This window comes from Phascolarctos cinereus, unplaced genomic scaffold (genome assembly GCF_003287225.1).
Source record: "Phascolarctos cinereus isolate Bilbo 61053 unplaced genomic scaffold, phaCin_HiC Scaffold_4;HRSCAF=312, whole genome shotgun sequence".
Taxonomy (NCBI): domain Eukaryota; kingdom Metazoa; phylum Chordata; class Mammalia; order Diprotodontia; family Phascolarctidae; genus Phascolarctos; species Phascolarctos cinereus.
Genome location: NW_027555847.1, coordinates 54,280,846 through 54,308,652, shown reverse-complemented (window position 1 = coordinate 54,308,652; position 27,807 = coordinate 54,280,846). Strand labels below are relative to the sequence as shown.

Here is a 27,807-nt window from a genome sequence, read left to right as displayed (position 1 = left end):
TACAGAAAAGGAAACTGAGTGTAATCCATCAATCAATAACTATTTATTAAGCAACTCCTATGTAACAAGCATTGTGCTAGGTGCTATATACAAGCACAAAGAATAAAACAATCCTTAGGCCTGGTAACTTTACATTATAATGAAGGAGACAGCAAACATAAAAATATATACAGCACAAATATAAAGTTAAGAAATAATATACACATGGAAAGTAGTGAAATACAGCCAGTTTGAAAGGGATGACATTAACAGCTAGGGGAATCAGCAAAGGCTCAGGGCAGCAGATGGTGCTTGAGCTGCACCTTATAGGAAGAAAAGGACTCTGAGGGATAGGCAAGGAGGGAATAATTGCATGTATAGGGGATGAATGACTAATGAAAAAGGCATGGAGAATGGAGATGGAGTGCTGTGAGTAAGGAAGAGCGAAGGCCAGTCTAGCTAGATCACACAGTGCAGAGGAAGAGTAATATTCAGTGAGGTTGGAAATAGAAGTTGGGGACAGGATCTGAAGGGCTTTAAAAGCTAAATACAAGGATTTTTTTTTTTAATACTAGATGCAATAGGATTTGGTCACATAAGAGAGTCACATGGCCAGCTCTGCATTTTAGGAAAATTCTTTGGCAGCAATGTGTAATATGGACTGGGATGGGAAAAGTCTTAAGGCTGGAAGACCAATTGGGGGGAGTTATAATAATACAGGCAGGAAATGAAGAGGGATAAGCTTGAACTTAGGTGGTACCTGTGTGAATGAAGAAAAGGGGTCTGATGGGACATATTTTGTAAATTTAGAAATGTAACACTTGGCAATTCACTGGATTTATGGGGTGAGAGAGAGTGAGGTGTCCAGAATAACGTCAAGATTATGAACCTGAGACATTGGAAGGCTGGTGATAATTTTTGTAAGAGCTAAGTTTGAAAGGGTGGAGGATTTAGGGAGAAAGAACACAAGTTCAACGTGTTTTAAATAAGTTGAGCTCAAGGTGTCTCTGGGGGCATCTGGTTTGAAATGTCTAGGAGGCAACTAGTGATGTGGGACAGAAGCTCAAGGGAGAGTCTGGGACTAGATATACATAGTTCTGGGAGTCACCTGCATATAGATGACAGTTAAGCACATGAGAGCTGATGAAAGAGAACACAGATGATGAAGAGAAGAGGGCTCATGATAGAACTTTAGGGAACTACCAGAGTTAGGAGTTGTAATGTGGATGATGAGTCATCAAAGGAGACTGAAAGAGGATAAATAAAAGGTATAACTGTCATTAAAACCTAGAGAGAACAGAGTGACCAGAAGGAGAAGGTTGTCAGCAATGCCAAATGCAATTTATAGACTTCGTGGACCTATCAGACTTGACAATTAAGAGATCATTACAATTTTAGAGAGAGAAGTTTCAGTTGAGTGATGAAGTCGAAAGTGTTTAAGAGCAAGTGAAGAGTAAGTGGAGGCAATGAGTGTAGATACTTTTTCAAGGAGTTTGGCTGAGAAAGGGAAGAGAGATATAGGATGATAGCTTAAGGGAATGATAGCATCTAGTGAAGGTTCTTAAAGGATAGGACACACTTGGGCATGTTTGAAGGTAGTCAGGAAGGCACCAGCAGCTAAGGGAAGGATGAGATTAAAGATGCAACTTGCTGGAGAAGATGGAAAGGGATAGGATCAAACACACATGATGGTTTGGTTTTGGCAAGAAGGGCCACCTCTTTGTAAGAGACTAAGAAAAAAGAGAGATTGGCCAATGACGTCAAGGGGTTCTGAAATAAGAAAATGAAAAAATAAAGCTCACATTGAAGGGCCCCCATTTTCCAATTAAAAAGATAAGCTCCACAGCTGAGAAAGGAGGTAGAATATAGGGGATCTGAGCAGGGAAGAGAAAGATTAGATTAGCTTCTACGGGGAGTGAGATACAGAACCAATTAAGGAACAATAAAAGGACTTCCTTGCTGTGGTGAGGGCCCAGTTGAAGTCTGATAACATGGATCTGTAGTCAACCCAGTTACTAAACTTCCCTTAGCTTCATTCAGTGGCTGGTAAGTAGGTGGACGGTACGAATAACCCAACGCTGAAGTCTGACAAAAGAAGACCCACATATGGGACAAGTGGGCAAGGAACTAAAGAGCAGGGGATTAGGTAGAGTTGAAATGATTAACTATTGAGTTGAGGATGCCACAGGAAGAAACTGAAATCAGAGAAGGGAACTGGAATGGAGAAAGTATTGAAGAGTAGAGGGAATGGCTATGAAGATGAAGAACAGGTATCGGGGGAAGAAGCATATGAAGTACTGTTAAGTGAAGCTATGTGACTTGCCCTGGGTCACATAGCTAGTAATCGACTGAAACGGGAGTTGAACCCAAGTTTTCTAGACTTCAAGACCAGCAATCTATTCACTAAGTCAGGGGAGACAGTCAAGGGGAGAGTTAAGCTCTACTCTCTCCTAAATAAGGTCCTTGGATAAAGTGAACTCTTAGACAAAGAGTGAGCCCATTCTGCCTGTGAGTGGCTGTTCTCCTCAATGATGTGGCCTTTGCTCTGGTACTGATGATGAAGCTATATTATCGTTCCTGGTGGCCAACTTCTGCTTCTTCAGTGAAAGGCAGGACCATGTGGCCTCTTTTGCAAGGGCTGGTGACTCAGCTCTTTTGGTTCACAACCTCAGGAATTATTTTATGGGTTTTGCGGATCAAACTCACAGATACCTAAACCAGCCCACAGAAATCTAAGGCCTAAATTATGTCTCTTTTCACTCCTTTTTGTCTTCTCAGCAGACACTCTTTGAACTCAAATATGTAAGGTGGTAGTGTTGAGTATAACTGCTTTCAACTCCCACTATGACCCTGGTAGCTAGATTAAGTCCATAAAATCCATTCAAGGAATGCCATTTACTGAAACTGGTTAAGTAGGTGGAGCCATGGCCTTTAGTCCAGCCTGTCTTCAGGTATCTACTACTCCCTGATAGGCATATACTACATAGCATTTATAAAAACATAAGGCAATAGATCATTTTCTGTGTAATGGGGCTGCCCATACAGTCTGAATACTTATCAAAGTCATCTCATAGGCAAGAATTCCATGCTATACATGAGCATGTCTCATGGTCAGTTAAGTCCTTAACTGGCATATACAGTTGGCTCTGGTTACTACTGCTCTTCTGGAATAAAATGATTCCCAAGACTTTTACGTTGGCATCATCACGTAACCTAAAGGACTTCCTCGGGTTTGCAAAAATCAACATCAGTACATTCATGATGTTGCATGAGGCATGACTAAATTTTTTAAAAGTCTGCTCATATTTCTCATCCCAATTATTTCCAAATGTTGCCCCATTGTGCCTTTTTGTCCTTCTGCTTTCTATTCATCTTAACCATATACCTAACAAGATCATGGAGAGGTTTTGTGATGATGGCATAGTCTTTTCTGATATTAACTGCCACATTCAGAGCACCCTGAAATTGTGGTATTGCATACTGATTCATCTTAGCTCTCTTTCTTTTCCTTCAAAGTCCAATAATCCATACTCATACACTCAGATCTTTGACTTCCTTTTGGAGGACTACTTTTTGTAGGATTCTATGAGACTACTGACTTAACAGTTCTCTCAACTTGTTCCTGATGTCTTCCATCTCATAAAAGGCAACTTTTCAAGACCATTCTTGAAAAAGTCAGATGTTGAGGGGGTCAGGTTTCCTTGCTCTTTGATTATATTCTCCCCCAACTCACTTCTGCAATGAGAACATTCAGCTCATGCTGAATTTCTTCCTCAGAGGATCCATCTATTACTCAGGCACTACTATTACTCAGGCATTAAAGAGTTACTAAAATTTTAATTCTTCACATCTGCTTTTGAGGTGGGAGTTTCTACCTTTGGCCTCCATCTTCCTGAAAATTTCTACATAAGAGGCATGCTTCATCAGCTATTCAGGTATTGACTCTGGTTTGGTGCCTTCAATACTGTCAGTATATTGAATAAGAGAAAGTTGTCCCAATCAAAGCTGCCACTCCACTATTATTTGGCAGATATACATATACATACATATCAGATGCGGAGTATCTATGTTCTTACTGACACTCAAGAATTCTCTTAGGACATTCGAGATCATACTGATATAATCCAATATGAGTAGCATTTTCTCCAATAAAGCAGTGGTCTCCCTGTCTGTCTGAAGGTTGGGACTAGAGATGGATTCCTATATAGCAGAGACATATTTGTCTCACTCATTTGAGAAGCCTACTCATTGAGGAGATTAGAGAGGCTATAGAGGTATGTGTTCTAACAGAAGATATTGCTGCATTCACATGGTTTACCTTCAGTATAATTCTATTATGTTGAAGAAGATGTATGCTTACATGGAAGTCTCTTCCACTTGTTACATTCATAAGGTTTATCTTCAGTATGAATCATGTGATAGGAGGACATGATCTACTGAGGAAGGGCTTCCTATAGTCATTACATTCATATATTTTCTCCTGGGCACTGATGTCTACTAAGTTGCATGCTCTTGGGAAATGCCTTTCCACATTCATTGCATTTATAAGGTTTCTCTCCAGTATGAACATGCTGGTGTTGAATAAGCAATGCACTCAGGCGGAAGGTCTTCCCACATTCATTACATTCATAAGGTTTCTCCCCAGTATGAATTGTCTGATGTTGGGTAAGATGTGCACTCTGGCTGAAGGTCTTCCCACATTCATTACATTTATAAGGTTTCTCCCCAGTATGAATCCTCTGATGTCGAGTAAGCAGTGTCCTCTGTCGGAAGGCTTTCCCACATTCATTACATTCATAAGGCTTCTTGCCAGTATGAATGTTCTGATGTTGAATAAGCAGTACCCTCAGGCGGAAGGCCTTTCCACATTCATTACATTCATAGGGTTTCTCTCCAGTATGAATTCTCTTATGTCTAATAAGCTGTGTACTGAGGCGGAAGGACTTCCCACACTCATTGCATTCATAAGGTTTCTCCCCAGTGTGAATACGCTGATGTCGAGTCAGCAGTGTGCTCAAGCGGAAGGCCTTTCCACAATCATTACATTCATAAGGTTTCTCTCCAGTATGAATACGTTTATGTATGGCAAGTTCTGCCTTCTGAGAAAAAGCCTTCTCACATTCACCACATTCATATGATCTCTCTCCGGTATGAATTTTCTGATGCCTAGCAAGCTGTGTGCTCTGTCGGAAGGCTTTCCCACATGTAATGCATTCATACGGTTTCTCTCCAGTATGAATTCTCTGATGTTGAGTAAGCATTGTGCTCAGACGGAAGGCCTTCCCACATATATTACATTCATAAGGTTTCTCTCCAGTATGAATACGCTGATGTTGAGTAAGTTGTGTGCACTGGCGGAAGGCCTTTCCACATTCATTACATTCATAAGGCTTTTCTCCAGTATGAACTGTATGATGTCGAGTAAGCTGCGTGCTCAGGTAGAAAGCCTTCCCACATTCATTACATTCATAAGGTTTCTCTCCAGTATGACTACGCTGATGCTGAGTAAGTTGAGTGCTCTGTCGGAAGGTCTTCCCACATTCATTACACTTATAAGGTTTCTCTCCAGTATGAATACGCTGATGCTGCGTAAGTTCTCCACTCCAAGTGAATGCCTTTCCACATTCAATACATTCATAAAGTTTCTCTCCAGTATGAATACGTTGATGTTGAATAAGTAGTGTCCTTCGATGAAAGGCTTTCCTACATTTATTACATTCATAAGGTTTCTCACCACTATGAACATAGAGATGTTGAATAAGCAGTGTGTTAAGGTGAAAAGCCTTCCCACATTCATTACATTCGTAAGATTTCTTTCCTGTATGAATAATACGTTTATGTAGAGTAAGTTCTGCCTTCTGGGAGAAGGACTTCCCACATTCTCTACATTCATAAGATCTCTCTCTAGTATGACTTTTCTGGTGTCTAGTAAGCTGCATGCTCTGGAGGAAGGCCTTTCCACAGTCACTGCACTTATAAGGTTTCTCTCCAGTATGAATTTTCTGATGTTGAATAAGCAATGTGCTTAGGTGGAAGGCCTTCCCACATTCACTACATTCATAAGGTTTTTCTCCAGTATGAATACGAAGATGTTGAGTTAGTTGTGTGCCCTGGCGGAAGGCCTTTCCACATTCACTGCATTCATAAGGTTTCTCTCCCGTATGAACTGTATGATGTCTGGTAAGTTGTGTGCTCAGACGGAAGGCCTTCCCACATTCATTACATTGATAAGGTTTCTCTCCAGTATGGACCCGGTGATGTTGAGTAAGCTGTGTGCTCTGTCGGAAGGACTTGCCACATTCCTTACATTCATAAGGCTTCTCTCCAGTATGAATACGCTGATGCTGAGTAAGTTCTCCATTCCAAGAGAAGGCCTTCCCACATTCCAGACAATGATAAGGTTTCTCTCCAGTATGAAGACGATGATGTTGAGCGAGTCCTGCCTTTCGGGAAAAGGCCTTCCCACATTCAGTGCATTCATAAGGTTTTTCTCCAGTATGACTAAGGTGATGTCGAGCAAGTGCTGACTTGTTACAGAAGGCCTTCCCACATTCGTTACATTTATGGGGTTTCTTTTCAGTACGAGTTGTCTGATGGTAATAATTAATGAACAGTGGTTGAAGGTTCACCTATATTCATATGATTTCTCTCAAATATATATTCTCTGATTTTCAATGAAATTTAAATTATCTCTGAAATATTTATCACATTTATTAGTCTTGGAAAATTCCTCTTTCAGCATATTCTATTACATTTACTTGGGTCAGAATATAATCTGACACAATTTCTATGTGTATCACATTTATGGGGCTTGTCTTATACAGAAATTTGCTACTGAAAAAAACAGACTGCTTCCTGACTACAGCTTCTGACATTTACTATATTCATGGCCTTTCACTTTATTGGGCGTTTTCCTTTGGTTTATTTTCACTTGGTCCAAATTTTTTTCCTTATTACTCGGGTACCCCTCTCACCTGGTATCACATTCCTAGGGCTCTACTTACCTTGGAGGCACAGAGACCCTGCCTTGTGAGCCTTTCTTGAGCTGACTGTTCGATGGAAATGACCAGGTTTGGAAATAATCCCTTGGCTTCAGGCTTGGTAGCCAAAACTAAAAGAAAAAAAAAAATTAAATATTCCTCCACCCACCCCTCCTACCACCTGTACCTTCTATTATATACTTAGACCTGTCTTCATCAAGAAAAAATAATTGGCAAACTTCAAACACTAGAAGAAATGATTAATAATAATATTAATATCTGAAGAATCATTTGTAATTTATAAAAACTATCACATTGTGGTTGCCTAAAGCACAGGTTTGACTATGTCAACTCTCCACTCCCCAGTGAGCTCTAGTTTTATCTTGTTACCTCTAGGATTAAATATAAAGTCCTCTTTTTGGCATTTAAAGCACTATATGACCTGGGCCCTCCCTACAGTTCCATTCACTCTACAATCCAGCCACACTGGCCTACTTGTCATTCCTCAAAAATGACACTCCATCTCCTGTCTCACTGCCTTTGAATCGGCTATCTCCCATTCCTGGAATGTTCTCTTTCTTCACCTCTGTCTCTTCCTTCCTCTGGCTTCCTTCAAGACTCAGCTCAAATCCCACATTCTACAGGAAGCCTTTCCTAGTCTCCCTAATAGCTGATGCCTTCTCTCTTAAGATAATCTTCCATCTACGCTGCATATGTCTTATGTGTACCTAGTTATTGTCACTATTTTCGTCCTTATCAGAACATGCTCCTTTGGGGCAGAAACACTTTTTGCCTTTCTCTGTATCCCCAGCACTTGATACAGTATCTGACACGTAGCAGTACTCGAAAAATACTTCTGGATTGACATTTCTAACTGGATTGTCTTGTTAACATTTCAAACTCACCATGTCGAAAACTGAAATTTGCAGCTTTCCTCATAAACTCATTCCTAAATGTCCCTATTTTTTGTGGACACCATCATCCTAAGGACCTGTGTTTACAACCTCTTGTTCTACTCTCATTCACCTCACATATCCAGTACCTGACCATTTTTTTTATCTACATCATCTCTCAAACCTGTGCCCTTCTCTCCACTCACAGTCACCACCCTGGATCAGACCCTTATCACCTTTTGCCTAGACTACTGCAACAGCCTCCTAATTGTTCTCCTTACTTCAAGTTTCTCCTCACTCCAGTCCAAACTCCATTCAACTGCCAAAGTGATTTTCCTAAGGGGCAGGTCTGACCGTGTCAGTCATCAGTGGCTCCCTATCACCTCGAGGATCAAAAATAAACTTTGTTGTTTGACATTCAAAGTCCTTCACCACCTGGCCCCAACCCATTCTTTCTGACTTTATATTATTGCCCTTCACACAATGCGGTCCAGCTAAGCTAGCCTTCTTACTGTTCCCCACTGTCAGGCATGCAATCTCTTGTGCCTTTGTACGGGCCATTCCCCATGTCTGGGAGTCAGTCTATACCTGTCTGTTTCTCAAAATCCTCGTTTTCTTCAAGGCTTAGCTCAACTACCACGTTAGATGCGAATCCCTTCCCCTAAAAATCACCTTATATCCACTCTGTATATTCTTCTATATGCACAAATTGTCTCCTCTGGCTAGACTGTAAGCACCTCATGGCCAGTGACTGTTTCCATGTTTGTCTTTGTATCTCCAATACCAAGCACAATGTCTGGCATATTACAGGAGCTCAATAAATGTTTGACCATTTATTGCTTAGTGAGTATAAAAATAGTAAAATGATAGTAAATAAAATATAGCAATACATTAAAAAAACAAATATGTTGATCAAGGAAGATATATCTAAGAAAATTCTACCAGTAGTTCCAGAATAGATTTCCTATAAAATACAGATCCAATTTATATTATAAACAGTAAAAAGTATGGGAGTAGATTGATTTAAAAACAAAAGTTAGAATGATCAGTAATGGAAAACTATTAGAGCCTTTCTACTAAGAATACACATTCTATTCCCAGGACAACATAAGCTCCTAGAAAGCAGGGATTATTGCATTTCTGTATTCAAAATCTCAGTATCTTGCCCATAGAAGGAGCCTGGTAAACTAATTATTTACTTGAAGAAAGATAAAAGCAGAGCTGTTGAAGTTCAGCATTACTATTCTACATGGTTTTGGAAACATTAAGAAGATTAAAGAGAAAAACTTAGGTAACACAAAGGTTTAAAACACTGTATTTGCAGATGACATAATTATACACTGATTATAAATAATTATACAACAAAACCTGAGAGATTTAACAAAAAAAAAAAGAAAATAAATGGTTTAGCAAGATAGTAGGATATAAGGTAAGCATACAACATCTATATTTCTATAATCTCTATTCTCTAAAATTTAGAAATAAATTTATAGAAAAAGAAATGACACTACTGAAAAAATAAATCAATCACTTGCACATTCCTCTAATTAGACCTGCAGAAGGAAGCTATAAAAAAGGTAGCTATAAAAAACGGCAGGAAATAATTATAGAAATACTCAATGTCCATATCCATGTATCGCTATTAAAGACTACAATATGACCCAAGTTAATAGATTCAGTGTAATGCTACTCGACTATCAAAGAGATTCTTCATAGAACTAGATAAAGTGAAAACAATATGAAAGATAGATAAGATAAGCAAACAGATGCTATGGAATTATGGAGGAAAATGAGGAAAAGGGTGAATTTCTAGGTCTCAGATGATATAGCAGGAAAACAATAAAGCAGCAACTATCAAAACTATCCAGTCTTGGTTGAAAACTAGAAAAATGAGATCAGCACCACAAAACAGGTAATCTGGAATTTGGCTGCAAAGCAAAAAAAAAACCAGATTGCTATTTGAAAAAAATAAAGATCACAAAATATCGAGCAAAGAGGTGGTTATTCAATTAAAATGGTTGTGAAAAATGAACAGCAGTTTGAATACAAAAGGAGTTAAAGCTACATCTCACATTAGAGTAACAGTCTAAATTCCAAGTAGATTAATGATCTAAATGGAAAAAAGAGACATGAAGAAAAAAACTTAGCAAAAAATAACCTAATTTGAGATCAAGGAGTGCTGTTTCTCCTTCATGCCTACTATTTCTATATTCTTATTATTTCCCTTCAGATTCTCAATCTTTTGATTCTCCAAAAGTTTTATTATTTTTTCTAGTTCTATAAAGACAGTCCTTGGTAGTCTAATTGGTAGGCACTAAATCTGTAAATTCATGAAAGTAGTTATCAACATTTGTATTATATTGACATAGTCTAACCATAGTAGCACTTTTTGTGGAAAGAAAGTGAGTATCCACTTATTGGGGAGTGACTAAGCAAACTGTAATCCAAGCACATCATGGAAAAATGACTACGTTTTAAGAAACAACATACAGGAATTCAGAGAAGCATGAGAAGCCCTGCATTAACTGAAGCAGAATGAAGTAAATAGAATCAGAAAAACAACTGACACAAAGACTGCATCAATGTATACAAGAACAACAAAGTGAAACTGAACACCATATAATTACAACACAGTCCTGGAGAAGTAGGGGAATAAGGGTGTGGAATGATGAACGTATAAACATAGGTGGCTGATATCTCAGAGTTAATTTTTTCTTAATGTTTTGCTTTTTCTTTGTTACAAGTCCCTTGGTGACTATGATATAACAACAAAAGACAGAAATAAAACTTATTTAAAAGTAAGCTTCTTGAGGGCCGAGACAATTTCATTTTTGTCTATCTCCAGTACCCAGCACAATGTTCAGCACATATTAGTAATTGAACACATATTCATTGAAGTGATGGCTCAGTGGATTGGAGAGGGACCAGGCATATATTCAGAAATTTTTAAAAAATCACCCATAAAAATGTAAAAACCACTACCAGACCCGTAAAAAGAAAAAGTTTAAGTTGACTTAAAGCAGTCCTAAATAACCAGCTAAGCTAAGCTGTTGTTTGCAATAACACCTCTACCTGATTTTTTATTCACTCACCTGGGCAGCTCCATCTTAGGACTTCTTCCTCTGCCCTCCATGGCACTCCCCCCTTGCTCTAGTTGGTAAATCACATCTGGCTTGGAAACTGCAAGTCCTATTCATTGGAAATGGGAAACTGGTGAGAAAGAAGAATCTCAAAATTCAATCCCAATATCTCTCTCTTTGGCGAAAAGGAGGCATAATAGGGAGGTCCAGATCATTGTAAAAAAGAACCCATAAGTATGCTTTATATTGTTTTCCTGATAAATATATGGGAATGGTCAGAAACTGGGTCTGGACTCAGAAAAGTTAGAATCAGACTCTTTTCATGTTTTCAGGTATCTACAGTGGGTTTTTAAGGAAGACTCCTGCACCTGGGGCAATAGGGGCTTATAAGATGAGCACTGGATTTGTAGTCTGGATGAGCTGAGCTCAGACCCCAGATTTATTACCAACTATATTCTACACAGTAGGACTATACAGAGGACTACAGTACCTTAAACCCTCTTCGTCTCAGCTGCCTTGTGTGTATGCTGATCACTAAGGTTCTGTCCAGCTCTAAATCTGTGATCTGATGAACCACAGGGGACACACAATCAAGGTGATGGCAATAAAATGCAAAGACTTTTCACCTGGGAACAGGTTGCACAAAATACTTTGTCTCCCGGGCCCCAAAACCAGTAGTAATCTCTGGTCTGTGTATGCCTGGCAACAAGTACTAAACAAATACTTTAGATACCCTGCATAGAGTTTGCTAAAGGACAAAGACAAGAGTTTCCAGTGGACCGATTTTGATTTACAAGAGAAATCTGTCCTTACCTAAGCAAACCAGGTTGGTATAGTTCTCCTGCATCACATCTCTGTACAACTCCTTCTGAGAAGGGTCCAGGTGATCCCATTCCTCCTGGGTGAAGTCCACAGCCACATCCTTGAATGTCACTGACTCCTGAAATACCAAATACATTTGTGCCAAACCAGGCACCATCCCTCTCATGGACCTGGGAGAAGTAAAAGGTTCAGGAACCAGGGAGTAGTTCTTAGTGTATAGGCTTCAGAATGCTCCACGTCAAACTCCTATAGAACATCTGCACTGTGTCTCAGTCTGTAATGGATTCCAAATCACGTGACAACACAGTACTAACAGCTCGAATTTCTCATTATCTCCTTTTGGCTTACAAAGTACTTTTGGGGCAGGTCATCAATAAGCATTTCTGGATCTTAGAGTGTATGAGGGAGAGTGAAGTATAATACCAGAGAGACAGGAAGGGGCCAGGTTGTGAAGGACTTTCAAGTGCAAATAACTAGGGACATAAAAGATAAATGCAGTGTAGATGAGAGGCAGTAACCTTAGGGGGAAGGTTCACCAGAAGATTTTATGTTTGGTTCTTTATATTTGGGCAGCCACTGAAGTTCACTGAATGAGCTCTAATGGTGACATGGTCAAACCTGGGATTTAAGAAAATCATCTTGGCATGAGTGAAGGATGGATTGTAATAAGAAGAGAGATATGAGGCAGGGAAACAATTTAGAGGGCTACTGCAACAGTCTGGGCCAAGAGTAATGACATCCTGAAGAGGACTGTGGATCTGTGAGTGGAGGGAAGGGGGCATGCGTATGGAGAAGAGATTGTGAAGGTAGAAACAAGAGTTTATAACAGATCAGATATCTGGGGTAACTGAGGAATTTCAAACCTTTTAGGCTAAGAGGATGCTGGTGCCCTCAACAGTAACAGGGAGGGAGAGAAGAGAGGGAAGCTGGAGGAGGGGTGATGAGTTCTTTTTTTGGATGTGGTGAGTTTCGGATGCCTACAGGACATCTAGTAGGAGATGTCTAAGAGACAGTCTGTGATAGAAAACTGAAGCTCAGGAGAAAGAATAAGGCTGGATTCATCAACAGAGAGATAATAATTGTTATTGAACCCATGGGAGATGATGAGCTCACCAAGTGAGACATATGGAGCACAAATAGAAGAGGGCCCAGGACAGGGCCCTGGGGGACAATCGTGGTTAGCGGGCGCGACCCGGATGAAGATCCAGCAAAAAAGACTGGGCAGCGTTCAGACAGGCAGGAGAATCAAAAGACAGCGGTGGCAGAAAAACCTACAAAGGAGAGAGTATCCAGGAAGAAGATGGCCAAGACCAGTGTCCAGGGCTGTGGGGATCAAGGAAAAGGCCGTCAGAGTCAGCAATGAGGAAATCATTAAACAGGTGACAGGATGACTGAGGATGCAATTTACTGAAGATAGGAAGGGATGGGATCAAGTACACATGCTGAGGGCTTACCAGTCTGGGAGAAAGAATAGAAAGTGGCAGATGGTGTCAAGGAATTGTGAGGTGAAAAGCAGAGGAGCTCATTTCTTCAATTTTCATGGCCTTTATTTTCTCAGTAATAAAAGAAATTAGGTCCTTAACAAGAACTTTGGGAGTGGAGTGTGAGAAGCTTGAAGAGGGAAAACATGGTTTTGAACAGCTTTTATGAGGAATGAAATAGAGGATCAGGGAGGAATAAAAAGACTGCCTTGCTCCAGTGAGGCCCAGCTGAGGTTCAGATAATCTGAACTTGCAACATAGTCAGAACTGAGGTAAGACTATCTAGCTTTGTCCAATTACTAGTGAACAGAAGAGAAGGAGGCAGATGGTAGGAGTAATCAAGGACTGAGGTTTGATAGGACAAGGGGGAAATTTCCTTTCCTCTCACTTTCTTCTTAACTCTCTGTAGTCTGGCTCCCAAAACTCATCATTTGGCTTAAATGGCTTTCTCCAAAGTTACCAGTGGTCTTTTAATTGCCAAATCCAATAGCCCTTTCCCAAACCTCATCCTTCACCTCTTGGCAGCCTGTCACTGCTAATCATTTCTTCTCTTTGGTACTCTCCTCCCTAGATTTTCAAGACACTGTTCTACCTTGGTTCTCTGCCTACCTGACTACTTCTTCTGCCTTCTTTTAGGTATTTCAATCCTGGCCATATCTGCTGCCCAAGACCCTGTCCTGGGCCCTTTTCTCTTTTCCATCTATACCAGAGATCAGAAAACTATGGTTAAGGGTCAAATCCTGTTTTTGTACAGTAGGTGAGCTAAGAATTATTTATATATTTTTAAATATAATAAAACTTTGTCTAAAAAAAATGTAAAAACCATTCCTAAGTTGCAGGTCATACAAAAACAGGTGTATGACTTCCCCCCACACATTTTGTGGGTAACCTACTTTGCTTGGTGATCTCATTAGCTCCCATAGATTTGAATATCTTCTCTATGCAGATGATATCAGATCTATTTATACAGCCCTAACCTCTTTCCAGATCACCTGTATTGCCTCTCCAACTGTCCTTTGGACATCTCAAACTGAATATCCTGTAAACATCTCAAAGTCAACATAAGCAAAACAAGTGGGACTTATTATCTCCCCAGCTCCCCTTTCCTTTCTTACTGCTGTCCAGGCTCCCACCACCCAGGGCTGAAACCTGGGCATTGCTCTTAACTCTTCACTCTCATCCCCACCCCCACCCCCATTTGCATTTCTACCTCAGCAACATCTCTCATGTACATTCTCTTCTTGCTTCTGATACAGTCACTGCCCTGTTGCTGGTGCTCGTTATCTCACACCTGGACTACCTCTTTGGACTATGTCCACCTGCCTCAAGTTTCTCCCTACCCCAAACCATCCTCTACTCAGCAACCAAATGACCTTATTAAAGTACAGGTCTGACCATGACACGTACGTACACCCATATACAATCCACTCCAGTGGCTCCTTATTACCTCCAGGATCAAATATAAAAACCTTCATAACCCGGCTCCTTCCTAACTTTCCCATCTCCTTATCCAGCACTCGCTTTTCTTTGGCTGCTCCCTACGCTCTCCCTCCTCACCTTTGACTTCCGACTTCCCGGGCTTTCTTCACATCTCAGGGAAAGTTCCACCTTCTGCAAGAAGTCTTTTCCAGTGGTCTTGAATCTTTGTGCCTTCCCTCTGAGACTATCTCCAATCTATATCTTTTTGTACATTGTTTGCATGCTGAATCCCCCATTTTGTCTGTGAGCTTCCTGAAAATTAGGGTTGTCTTTTATCTGAAGCACTTAGCACAGTGCCTGGCACATAGTAGGTGCTTCATAAATGCTTGCTGACTTCAGGACAGTGTAGAGTTGACATTGCTGACTACTGGATTGCAGATGGACAGGAGTAAAGTCAAAGCAGGGATGAGACAAAGCAGGGATGAGAAGGTGGAGAGAGTGGAGGTCTACCTGAACTGAGAACAGGTATAGAAAAGGTGCAGCACAGAAAAAGGTATAATGATAGGAGATTATGATCTGATAAAGGAACATTAGAATGCCTAATTAGGGAAGTAGAACATTTGTGGGTTAAAGGGAGATAGAGTGTGAGACCATCCCTATGTGTGTAGCTGAGGCCGATGAGTTAAGTCAAAGAGTGAAGGAGAAAGACATGCTTAAGAAATGTTGTTGAGGAAATGAAGTTGGGGAGTTTGAGGGGGAACTGACAAGGTAAATCTGGGCTTATGTCCTGCCTTAGATTCCCCACTAGCTAGGTGACCTTGGTCAAGTCACTGAACCTCTCTGTGCCTCAATTTCCTCAACTTTAAATAAAATGATGGGATTAGCCTAGAAAGGACTCTGAAGGCCCCTTCCAGCTCTAAGGGAGGAAGAGAGGAGTGCAGAAAGACAGGAGGGAAGAGAGGAGGGGAAAAGGAGGAGAGAGATGAGGGGAAAGAACAAGAGAGTGAGGAGTGGAAAGGAGGACTAGGTGGAGGGAGAGGATGAGAGGGAAGGGGAACAGTATGAAAGGGAAGATTAAAAAAGGACGGGAAGGCAGGACAGCAAAGAGGGAAGAGGGAGAAAGAGGAGGGAAAGGATAAAGGGGTGGGGGGAGGAGAGGAGCACTAGAAGAAAGGGGAAGGGTGTAGAAGGAGGAGCAAGAGAATTAGGGGAAAGAAGGGCAATGGGAGAGAAGGGGGAGCAGGAAGACGGAGAGAGGACAGAGGAGGAAGGGGGAAGGGAAGAGGGAGGGGGAGGGGAAAAGGAAGAAGGAAGAGGAGGGGGAGGGAGAGGAGGTAACAGGAAGGGGAGGGGGTAAGCGAGAGGAGTAAAGGGATAAGGGGGAGAAGGTGGAGGGGGAACAGGAAATAAGGGGAGGGAAGGGAGAAGGAAGAAAACCAAGGTGATGGGAGAGGGGAAGCTCCCACTTTCAAAAATGGAAGTGGGCGAAGGGGAAGGGAAGGGAGGACACGAGGAGGTTCAGGCCGGGACCGGACGCACTCGGGCCGCTAACCTCCCAGCTCAGCCGCGGCTTCGTCCCCATCCTCCTCTGCGTCTCCCCGAGCTCAGAAGCGACCCGGAGAACCCAAAAACAGCACGAGGAACGGTAGGAGGAAGCGGAAATCACGTGAGAGGGAGCTTTCCTCCCTCCATCCTGGCAGGTCCCTCCCGCCTGCCATTATTGCCATGGCAACCATTCCTGCGCCTCTACTTCCGCCCCGCTAGCAAGGTCTTCTGGGAAATGTAGTTCGGAAGCTCGGGCAAGCCTTTGTGTTTGTACGCGAGAGCAGAGAGACCCCTGGGGCCTCTAAGGCTCTTTGACAGAAGGTGTCCTGTGCTTTTAGGCTGAGCTCAGCCCCTCACAGACCCCCTCGCTCCTTAAAAGGCCTTTCTCATCCAAGCACCCACATCTACTCTCAATGTCTGCTTGGAGATGGGGAGAGGGTGGAAAGGGAGGATCCCCTCTGTTTGGGACCTGCTCCTAAACACGGCGGCTTTGCCCCAGGCTCTGACCATTCTCCCCTCCGAAAACCCCCCCAATTCTCTAAAAGTCCTCCTTCCTCCATCTACAACGTCTCTACAGGCTAATGAATTCATTGTCTAGGAAAAACTGGACCTATGTATTTGACTTACAACTTCTACCTCCCCCCAGCACGCTATGTGCCAGACACGGTTCTAGGGGGACACAGAGAAAAAGCAAAACTAACTCCTGCCCTCAAGGAGCTTACATTCTAATGAGAGAAACAAGATCAATCCACGAATCAATCCACACAGAGCAATGGACCTTAGCTTAGAGGGGATGGCAGTAGCAGAAGAGAAAACCAGTAAGAGCTCTTGGAAAACATGGTGCTCAAGCTGAGTCTTAAAAGGAAGCCAGAGATTCCAGGCATGGAGAATCGGTTGATGGAGAGGATCATGCAGTAAGCCAGTATGGCTGGAGCAGGGATATATGGAGGCTCAGGAAGGACTAGCACCTCTGGTATGAGGGCTTGCCAAGGCCTTTTCAGGACTGCTCATCCACCTTTGGTGTCTAACCACTCGACCCCCAACTTTCACCTGTGGCTCCAAGAAACTACAGCAGCCACACCTCAGTAAAACCATCTTAGAAAAAGGCCTCAAACCCCTCGATGACTTAGGGGGGTGTCTATCCCAAGCATGTGAAGACTTCCCCCTGGTGGAATGGGCAGATGAGAACAATTTGTTCCAACGGCCATGAAGATGGCTGAAGTGGCATCTGCGGAGCCATTAGAGCTTGATCAGACATCAAAGAAGTCCAGGTCACTTACTGCATCCCGGCCATTGCCAGTCACCTCGGCTTTTATCTTGCCGCTAGACTTTGCTGACTCTGGAAGATGACTTTGCAAATCCAGTTCACTCAAAGGTCAAGACATCACCAGAGATGTTATTGGTCCTCTTCAAAAAGGAAAGAGGAGCAAGAACAGTGATTGGATCACAGTGGGCTTGGGGAGGGGGGTGTGGAGAGAGAGTTAGAATATAAGTAGAAGGGAAAGTAAGAAGGGATCAGGTTGTAAAGGGCTTTAATTCTGAACAGAGGAATTTACACTTAATTCTGGAGCTAATTGGAGCAGTGAGGTGGCACAGTAGATAGAGCGCCAGGCCTGGAGTCAGGAAGACTCATCTTCATGAGTTTAAATCCAGCCTCAGACACTTGCTAGCTGTGTGACTCTGGGCAAGTCACTTAACCCTGCCTGCCTCAGTTTCTTCATCTGTAAAATGAGCTACAGAAGAAAATGGCAAACCACTGCAAGATCTTTGCCAAGAGAACCCCAATGGGGTCATGAAGGATGGGACATGACCAAAAAATGAATGAAATAGCTAATAGAATAATAATAGGGAACCCTTGGCGTTTACTGAGTCTGGGGGATGACATGGTCAAAACAGTGCTTGAGGAAAATCATTTTGCCAGCTATGTGTAAGATGAATTGGATTGGGAAGAGACTTGAGGCAGGGAGACCAATTAGGAACCACTTGTGATAGTCCAGAACAAAGGTTTAAGGGCTTAAACTAGGGAACTGGGTGTGTGAATAGAAATAAGTGGACCTGTGGGAAAAAAAAGTTATGAAGATGGAAGTGACAAGGTTTGGCAAATACTTGCATATGTGAGTCAAAAATGATACGGAGATTGTGAATCTGGATGACCGTAAGGATGGTGATTTCCAGATCGGTAACTGGGAACTTCAGAAGAGGAGGACTTCAATGGGAAGGCCAAGTCAGATTCTCACACACCCTTGGACCCAACAGTACCAATACTAGGCTTGTTTCCCAACATGATTAGTGAAAAAGGAAATGAACCTATATGTTCTAAAATGTTTGTAGCAGCTCTCTTTATGGTAGCAAAGAACTGGGAATTGAGGGGATGCTCATCAGCTGGAGAATGGCTGAACAGGTCGTGGTATATGGTTGTACTCTAAGATACTGTGCTATAAGAAATGATGAGCTTGATGATCTTAGAAAAACATAGGAAGACTTGCATGAAATCATGAAGAACGAAATGAGCAGAACCAAGAGAATGTTGCTTATAGTAACAACAATATTGGTTTAAGAACAGCTTTGAGTGACTAAGTCATTTTGATTATTATAAATACCCAAATTAACTACAAAGGAAGGAAGGAAGATGCTATCTGCATCCAGAGAGAGAACTGATAAATAGAAGTATGTATAGAGTGATTTTACATATATATATATATATATATATATATATATATATATATATATATATAAAATACACACACACATACTTGTATCTGTTGGTAGCCATGGGGGGGGGAAGAAAAAAAGAGAAAAAAAGAAAGTTACATGAGAACTTTATTATATATTTAAAAGGAGTAGCAAGCTGTACCTAATAATTTGAAGTTTCATGTACAATCATCTTTTTTTCTATTCTACTATGTTATGGAAATGTTTGTTTTATTTCTTAAGTTCAGAATAAAATAAATAAAACTAAAACGAATTTTTTTCTTGATATCTTTGTTTTTACATTTAGTAGGTTTCTCTCTGTATCTCTCCTGTTCCCTTCTCCCAGAAACATTGTGAAAGGGTCAGGAACAAAAAAAAAAAATCTTCCTCTGTACTTGAACTTTTCTGGTCAGAAAATAGGTTCAGGTCCAGAGACAAGAGAAGTTCAGAGCTTGCAGTTTGGAGTAAGTGAGGTTGACCTTCTCAGGGTCTCCAGCTACTCCACATCACTGTAATGGGCATACCCAAGAATGCTTCAGAGACAGTTGAGGGGAAAGGTAAGCCTCTTTTCCCCTCTTACTCTCACAAAGTATAAAATTCCCTGGACACGGTGAATTCTCTGAGAAGTTGTGAGATCACTTAGACATAGGTACTTGTTGTCCCTTAGACTTACATCTTTGTTGTGAGCCTCTGGTACCAGTTATTTTGGAAATCACCCTAGAAATGATGGATCCCTCATACTGACATTGATAATAAAGTCAATGGCTACAGAGTTACAAAGCAATGAGGACCACTGATGTGGACACTACCTTGATGATGCTTACACATTTAAGCTGACCCTTGGCTTAGCACTTAATAGGACACAGAATTTGGGGAAGGTGGAATTAAACAAGGAGGAGAGACAGAGAGACACAGAGCTGCTGGGGGGGGGGTGGACTAGAGGGCTGAGAAGCAGCTGCAGAAACACACCAAGAGAGGAGACATATGCCCACTTATCAGAGGTGGTGGCACAGGGCCAGGACAGGGTGCAGAAGAAGCATGGATACTGTTCCCTTGAGAGAAACCTGTGCATCCTTGAAGCTTTCCAGGAGAGAAGAAACTGAGACCTGAAGCAATAGCAACCTGGACTTAACCCTTCAATAAATGAAAATCGATAATAGGGAGTTTATACCTATCAGTTGATCAATTAACATTTATTAAGCACCTACTATAGCCAGACACTGTGCTAAGTGCTACCCAACAAGTAAGGAGATTATAAGAGGGTTGCCTATTTGCGCCTTATGAATTCAAGCCATCTAGCCCTGATAGAGGGCAACTATATGGGCATGGTAGAGGGCTGGAGTCAGGAAGATTCATCTTTGTGAGTTCAAATCTGACCTCAGACACTTACTAGCTATGAGACCCTTGGCAAGTCACTTAACCCTGTTTGCCTCAGTTTCCTCATCTGTAAAATGAGCTAGAGAAAGACATGGCAAACCACTCCAGTATCTTTGCCAAGAAAACCCCAAATGTGGTCACAAAGAGTCAAAGACAACTGGAAAAAGTACCGAACACCAACACCATAGATAAGTTTACTTAGATTTTAGCAAAGCATTTTGGAAAGCATTTGGAAATACTATTCTCATGGAGTAGATAGAGCTGTATGGATTAGATCCGCATTGAATCAGGCCTTGCACCTCAGCGTCAAGAGCTGCTTAAGCTCTGGATGGAGTGTTATTGAGGTAGAGGGTGCAGTCCTTTTGATGGTGAATGCCCTCTGGTGGCCAAAGGTTTACTGTATTCTGTAGCTCGTCATTTAATTGATAGGACGGCCAGCTTTCCTCTAGGTTGTAAGAAGCAGGGAAATAAGCTGGATGTAAATTGTTAATAGTCTGTGCAGCATCATCAAGTGTACACTTACTCCTCCTGACCAATCCACGCAGAATACGGGTCTGAAGTCCCTTATGTTGAGAGCCAGCTCTCCAGATAAAGGAAGGAAATAACACTTTACAATTATCATCTCATCCAATCCTGACAACAACCCTAGAAGGCAAATGCTATGATTATTTTTCATTTTACAGTTGAGGAAATTGAGGCAAACAGGGGCTAAGTGATTTACCCAGGGTCACAGAGCTGCTAAGTATCTGAGCTCAGATTTGAACCTAGTTCTTTCTGACTCCAGGCCCTGTGCTCTATCCACTGTGCCCACCTGGCTGTCGCAGGTGACAGGCTTGGCTAGAGACCTTCTGAAGAGACTCCTGAATTAGTGGCAGTAATCCGCAACAAATAAGAAGGAAATTTCCTTCCATTACAACCTTTATCTTAGCAGATGTTAACGTGGGATTTCAAGCAGAAAGTCTGGTTTTGGCTAGACTTTGTACTGACGATTGACCGCTGAATGAGAGCCTGTTATGCTGTTCCCAAACCATACAATAGAAGGACAAATACATCGGTTGTACTGCCAAGGAAGGAAAAAATAGATGGAAGGTTTATTGTGTGCATAATGGCAAAATGACTATTTAGTGGCCTCCTGGGGTTCTGAGCATAGTTGTGTATTATTTAACAAAGGTTTGATGTTTCCTCCTTCAGCATGTGCCTTGTGATAACGTGGTACAATGAAGAGTGATGAAAACTTGGTTCCAAATCCCAGCTTGGCCGCTCACTACCTCTATATCTAACCCTAGTCTATCCAGCAGCTAGGTGGTATACCTTACTCCCCTCCACTCACTCTACTTTCCATCAATTCTGGCCTACTGGCATTTTCTTAAACATGACACTGTCAACTCCTCTCTTTGTAATAGATGACCCACAGGCTCAGAATGTTCTGCTACCTCACCTCTACCTCCTAGTATAATGGTGGTCTAGTATATGTACAACCCTCATGGATCATGCACTCTGGCCCCACTCTCTCAAGGGGGAGGCTATATTTCTCCATTAGGGTGCTAAGGTATCTTGAGGGGATATTTTTTCTTTTACAATTAGCTGAACTTAATTGTCTTTGTCTCTGTTCCCCCATTTGTTAGGGGGCCAGATATGTTCTCCCCATTTGTTAGAAGTAGAAATGACAAGATTTGGCAACTAATGGGTTATGTGGGTTAAGTTAGAGAAAGGAATCAAGAATGTTATTGAAATTGTGAACCTGGGGGGCAGCTAGGTGGTACAGTAGATAGAACTCCAGCCTTGGAGTCAGGAGGACCTGAGTTCAAATATGGTCTCAGACACTTGATACTTACTAGCTGTGGGACCCTCAGCAAGTCACTTAACCCCAATTGCCTCACCAAAAAAAAAAAAAAAAAGAAATCGTGAACTTGGGAACTGGAAGGGTAGTGGTGCCCATGACATTAATTGGGAAACCCAGAAGAAGAGGATTTTATCTAGAGGGGAGGGTTGGACTGGGGGGGGGGGCAGTGCCTAGCCCCCATTTCTATTAAACAACTTAACATTAACTTTTATGAAGGGAATTCAAAGGTATAGCAAGAACAAGCATTTTCCCCTCAAACCTTGGGGGCATGCTACCCCCTATACCACCTTGGACTGGGGAGGATGGGGTTGGGCTCAGATTAGTGAAGTTCCTAGCATTGGTTCCACTGATTTCACAGTAGCATGAATCCTCATCTGTGTTGCTTTGGATAGATGGAGAATCTAAGGGTCCTTACAAAGATCATTCCTTGCTCCTTGAGGCATCAATACTAGGAAGGCTATGAGACCCAGGCTAGACTCTAACTCCTAGATTCCTGTGCCTTGTTCTCCCAATCTTATGAAATTTCTAAGTTTTGGAGACTCGACTCCCTTTCCTGAATGCCATGAGGGAAGAAGTCATGGGAATGAGGCAAAGAGGAGTCTAATGCTGACTCAGGCCTTTTTGAAGACAACAACTGTGGCAGCTACATAGCCAAACATGATTAGCCCCCCTGAACCAGATACAGAATGCCTATTCATGCTTCATAGAGTCTCCAAGGCACTTTTCTTGCATGTGTCAACTGGACCAAACCAGCCTCTAACTGTGGATGGCTGGAGCCAAACAGAGCAGGCTAGAGACAGGAGAGTCAGGAATCCAGCAGAATTTTAATTTCAAAGTGATGAAAATGGCTTGCAGGCAAGGAGAGAAGTTGGATGCTGTGTGCTAGGGCCCCAGGCAGTGTGGGGAGATCTCAATACATATAGCAATGGCTGGGCAGTGAGCTATAGCCCTGACAATGAGACAAGTTGTATTCATAGCAGGAGTTCATGATCTGGAGCACGGGTACTTGTCCAAGCTTGTCCAGTGCTTGTCCGAGCTCAGAGAACACCTGGTGCTGGTCCAAGCAATACAGTAACTGTGTGATTTTGGCAGAGGGTGAGATCATCCAGAGGGTGAGCACAGAGGATTGCTGTTAAGCCAAGCTCAGGGCACAGCTTGCATGCTGGCCTTAGCTCTGGAAAACAGGCTGTCTCCTAATATCTTGACACATGACTGTCCTGGAACACATTTTCCAGGATCCCCAAGCAGGGAAATTATGTCACCTGAGCAAACAGATGGAGGCAATTCATGTGCCAGACTCCCATGACATGCCTTCATTTTCCTGACCCCTTTCATGACTCCTCAAATACCCCTTTACTCTAGGAGGTCTTTCCTGGTCCCCTCAGAGTGCCTTCCATCTACTCGGTGTATGTCTTGTGCCTGCTTAGTTGTATACATGCTCCCTCCCCATTAGAATGTAAGTGCCTTGAGGGCAGGGATTGTGTTTTTTGCCTTTATTTGTATTTCCAGTGCTTGGCACAGTGCCTGGTCCATAATAGGTGCTTAATAAATGCTTATTGATTCCCAGTGTGACCCCTAGCAAATTGTGTAAGAGTTCTTGTCCCTAACAGGATAAAAGTCCCTTCCAGCTTTAAACTAATGATTCTATGATGGCAGATCATCACCCTGGCACTGGGCGGCAGTTGTAACCTAAAGAAGTTCCCTTTTCTCAAAGTTTATGACTCCTAATAGGAAAGCTCAGCTAATCTTTTGGGTAAAACATTGCACCAATTCCTAGGAGCATAGCCTCCTTAGAGGAAGAGTCTCATTTAATGAGACAAATTTAATTACGCGCAAAATTTGAATTAAACGCTGTTAAGCAATTGCTGTTGGCTTTAGTACTCAGCTACTGACTTTGGTTGGTTGCTGGTGGGACCTCTCATAGCTGCCCTGAATTTCCTGAACTCATCAAGTTACCTGAACACATCTACCTTGGAGTAACCATCCATCTAATATAAAGAAAGAATAGATTTAAAAGAAACGCAGAGTTTTCATGTGCTTACAGACACATGATGGTTGAGAAGGAGAGGGGGCAGCCACCCTTCACCCCACTTAGCTATTCACAGAAGTCCTTGCCTCACTTGATGACAGGAAGGAAAAGATCCCGAAAGAATGGAAAGTTGTTGTTTTTATATATACACTCACTTCTGCCTCAGGACCTCCTCAATTATCTGCTTTTCTGGCTATGGAGTCAGTTAGAAAACATGCCCAGTCACTCATGGCTAGAAGCAGGCTACCAACATTTCACATGCTGGATGGGAACCAAACAGGAAATGTCTGTGCATGCTCTGAATCACCCATCAGGAAGGGCAAAGACAACCATGCTCATGATAATGAAATGACAGACATTATAAAATTGAAGTTAAGCGGGAATGTAGCCAAAGAAAGAAAACTGTGCTAAGTAATAATCACTGTTAGAAGTCTTCTAATGGGTTAAATGACCATATAGCAAGGGAAAAGATTCCTGTTCAGGCATAAGTTGGACTAGATATGAGGTTTGTGAGGTTTCTTTCCAACTCTGCAAAGAATGTCCTTTCTGGGGCAGCTAGGTGGCTCAGTGGATAGAGCTCCAGCCTCAGAGTCAGAAGGACCTGAGTTCAAATATGACATCAGACACTTGACACTTACTAGCTGTGTGACCCTGGGCAAGGCACTTAACCCCGATTGCCTTGCTAAAAAAAGAAGAAGAAAAAAAAAGAATGGCCTTTCTGCAGAGACTCCCTTCTAAAGTGTATCCCAAGAAGTAATTCAGCCTTTGCTTGCAGGGGTGGTGCAGGTCTGGGTCCCTCTGGCCAGTGCCTCCATCACAAAAACATTCCATTGTGGAGAGTGTAGTATATAAAGCCATGGTCTAGGCATCAGGAGACCTAGGTCCTGGGTCTCAGCTCTGCCACTCAGTTTCTGTGTGATCTTGGGCAAAACTCTTCCTACTCTGAGCCTTTAATTTCTTCCTCTGTAAAATGAAGGGATTGGATTAGACGAACTCTAAGGTACTTTTCAGTTATGGCATTCAATGCATCTATTACAACTTTGCACCTCTGAGAGCCAGTGCGTCTGGGGCAAAACAGCCTCTCTGAGCAGCCTGAAGAATGGAGAGGGCCACAGAAATTGAGGTAGCTGGCACAAAAGGAGGAAGAACCAGGGCTGGAGTCCCTTGGGAGGTTTCTGTAAAGTTGCAGTTCCAGAAATGGCTGCAGCCTAGGGAGGGCAGCAGCTACCCATCAACTGGCAGAGGCTGATTGAAGTGCAGGGCTTCTGGCTGCGTTTAATGGGAGCATCTTTGCGGGGGGCCTCTGACTGCAGCTGGCCTCTGCTCTGTTTTCTCCCCTGTGCAGAAATGGCCAAATTCTTCATTTCCCAGAATACAGTGTGAGATTAATTTTAGGCAAGGGTCAAAGCAGGTTTCTTTACACTTTTTTTCCTCTGCCTGCCTGAGCCCAGGAGCAAGGCCACCATTCTTGGTGAGGATAGACCAGCTTGTCAGATGTGCCCTGTCCCTCCTCTTCCAGTGGCCCTCTGGAAGCCTAGTGGTCTTGAATCTCTGGCCAGTCAGTCACCTTTTCACCCACATTCCTATTCCTAATTTGGAAATGATCAGTCTTTCCAAGCTTCCCTCTTCTGCAGAAGGAAATAGAATAATAGAATGAGAGAATGTCAGGGCCAAAAGTCACCCTGAGAAGAAAGAGGAGGGGGAGAAATCACTGTATATTTATTCTGTACATATATAATATACACGCATATGTATATTTATGTGATATGTACACATATACACACATATATACACACTATACCATAGTATGTGTGTATGTATGTATGTATATGTATTGCCACTAAGTGGCATGGTGAATAGGGTGCTGAGGTTGGAATCAGGAAGACCTGAGTCCAAATCTGGCCTCAGACACTTACTAGCTGCATATCCCTGGACAAGTAATTTCACCTCTGTTTGCCTCATTTTCCTCACCTGAAAAATAAGGATAATAGCACCTATCTCCAAGGGCTGTTGTGAAGATCAAATGAGATAATGTTTGCAAAGTGCTTAGCACAGCGCCTGGCACCTAGCAGGCACTATGTAAATGTTAGCTATTACATAATACGTATGTATATTATACGTGCTCATGCAAACTTACACCTACTTATCTGTGACCATGTAATACGCAGGTTTCTGAGGACAGAGACTGTCCCCCTTTTGTATTTGTATCTGGAGCACAGAGCCTGGCACACAGTAGGTGCTTCTTGATTTGTGGCCTCTGTGTCTTTGTTTTTGCAGTGCCCTATAACTAGGATGCCCTTTCCCTTAGCTCTGCCAGCTGAGATTCTTCCCATCTTCAAGGCCTAGACCAAATGCTGCATCCTGCCTAAAGTCTTCCCTGATTTCTCCAACCAGTTGGAAGTTTTTCCACCTCTGAATTCTCCCAGAACTTCTTTCGTATAGCTCTATGCACTTGTTATATATTTGTTCTGTGGTAATTGGTAGATATGCAATTTTTCTTCTGCTAGACTGTAAGCCCCATGAGGTCAGAAACCACATAGCTTATGTATTGATGTAACCAGGCATTCTGATGGACTCAGACTGATTCCCCTGAGGGCAGGGGAAAGGGTTTGAAACCATAACTGGGAATCCTGAGAGTTGCAGTCCTATGAGTATCATGTCCCTTCCTGGCATAGACTGGGTCTTTCTTGAGGACTGGGAATGGAGGCAGAATTCCACTGAATTAGGAGCTTTTGAATCACTCCAGAAAAGAGTAGAGAATATGGATATGATGGTACAGAGAGAGTGGAGATGGAGCTGAGAAGTGAGTATTCTTGTAGCCCTCTCCCTCTTCTATACTCCCCTAATACCTCGTGGGACACCACCATCCTCCTAGTCACTCATGCCCAGAACCTGGACTCCTCACTCTCTCACCTACTCCCATATCCAGTCTATTGCCCAGTCTTGCCCATTGTAACTTCATGGCTGTTCCCATATATGCCCTCTTCTGTCCTGTGACACTGCCACTACCCTACGAGGTACAGGCCCCCATCACCTCATTAATAGACCATTGCAAAGCTTTCTTCTATCTTTGGTTGGTTTCCCTGCCTAGCCTCTCCTTGGCCCTCGCAATGATCTTCCCAACGCACAGGTCTAATCATCTCCAGGTGATGGAGAGCCCATCACCTCTATGATCAAATCTATAGAATGATCTGTTTGGTTTTTAAAATACTTCAAAATCTTCTTCCTTCTCTTTCCAGTCTTTTTATACCTTCCTCCTCTCCATGTATTCTATGATCCAGAATACTGGCCTCCTGGCTTTTTTTTTTTTAAAGGCAATTGGGGTTAAGTGACTTGCCCAGGGTCACACAGCTAATAAGCGTCAAGTGTTTGGTCTGAGGTCAGATTTGAACTCAGGTCCTCCTAACTTCGGGCCTGGTGCTCTGTCCACTGCACCACCCAGCTGCCCCTGTTTCTGGCTTTTTCTCACACAAGACACTCCATTTCCTAGCTTTCTGCATTTTCACTAGCTGCCCCTCATGCCTAGAATTCTCTCCCTCTTCAATCCCCCCCCTTCCTGGCTTCCTTTGAGTCTCAACTAAAATCCCATTTTCTTCAAGATTTCCCCAGTGCCCTGGAATGCTAGAGCATTATCACCAGTTTATCCTGTTTGCTTCTTGTTTGCACAT

General features: G+C 42.5%; 1 protein-coding gene across 1 annotated transcript; it reads right to left on the bottom strand.

The window, feature by feature from the left end:
* Positions 1-21: 21 nt before the first annotated feature.
* Positions 22-27,006, bottom strand: LOC110205016 (uncharacterized). The gene is given in 7 exon segments (XM_020981338.2): positions 22-6,569; positions 6,984-7,090; positions 10,945-10,996; positions 10,998-11,041; positions 11,746-11,872; positions 16,207-16,365; positions 26,989-27,006. Coding segments are annotated over 7 exon segments (2,631 nt in total). The 3' UTR covers positions 22-4,445.
* Positions 27,007-27,807: the final 801 nt, after the last annotated feature.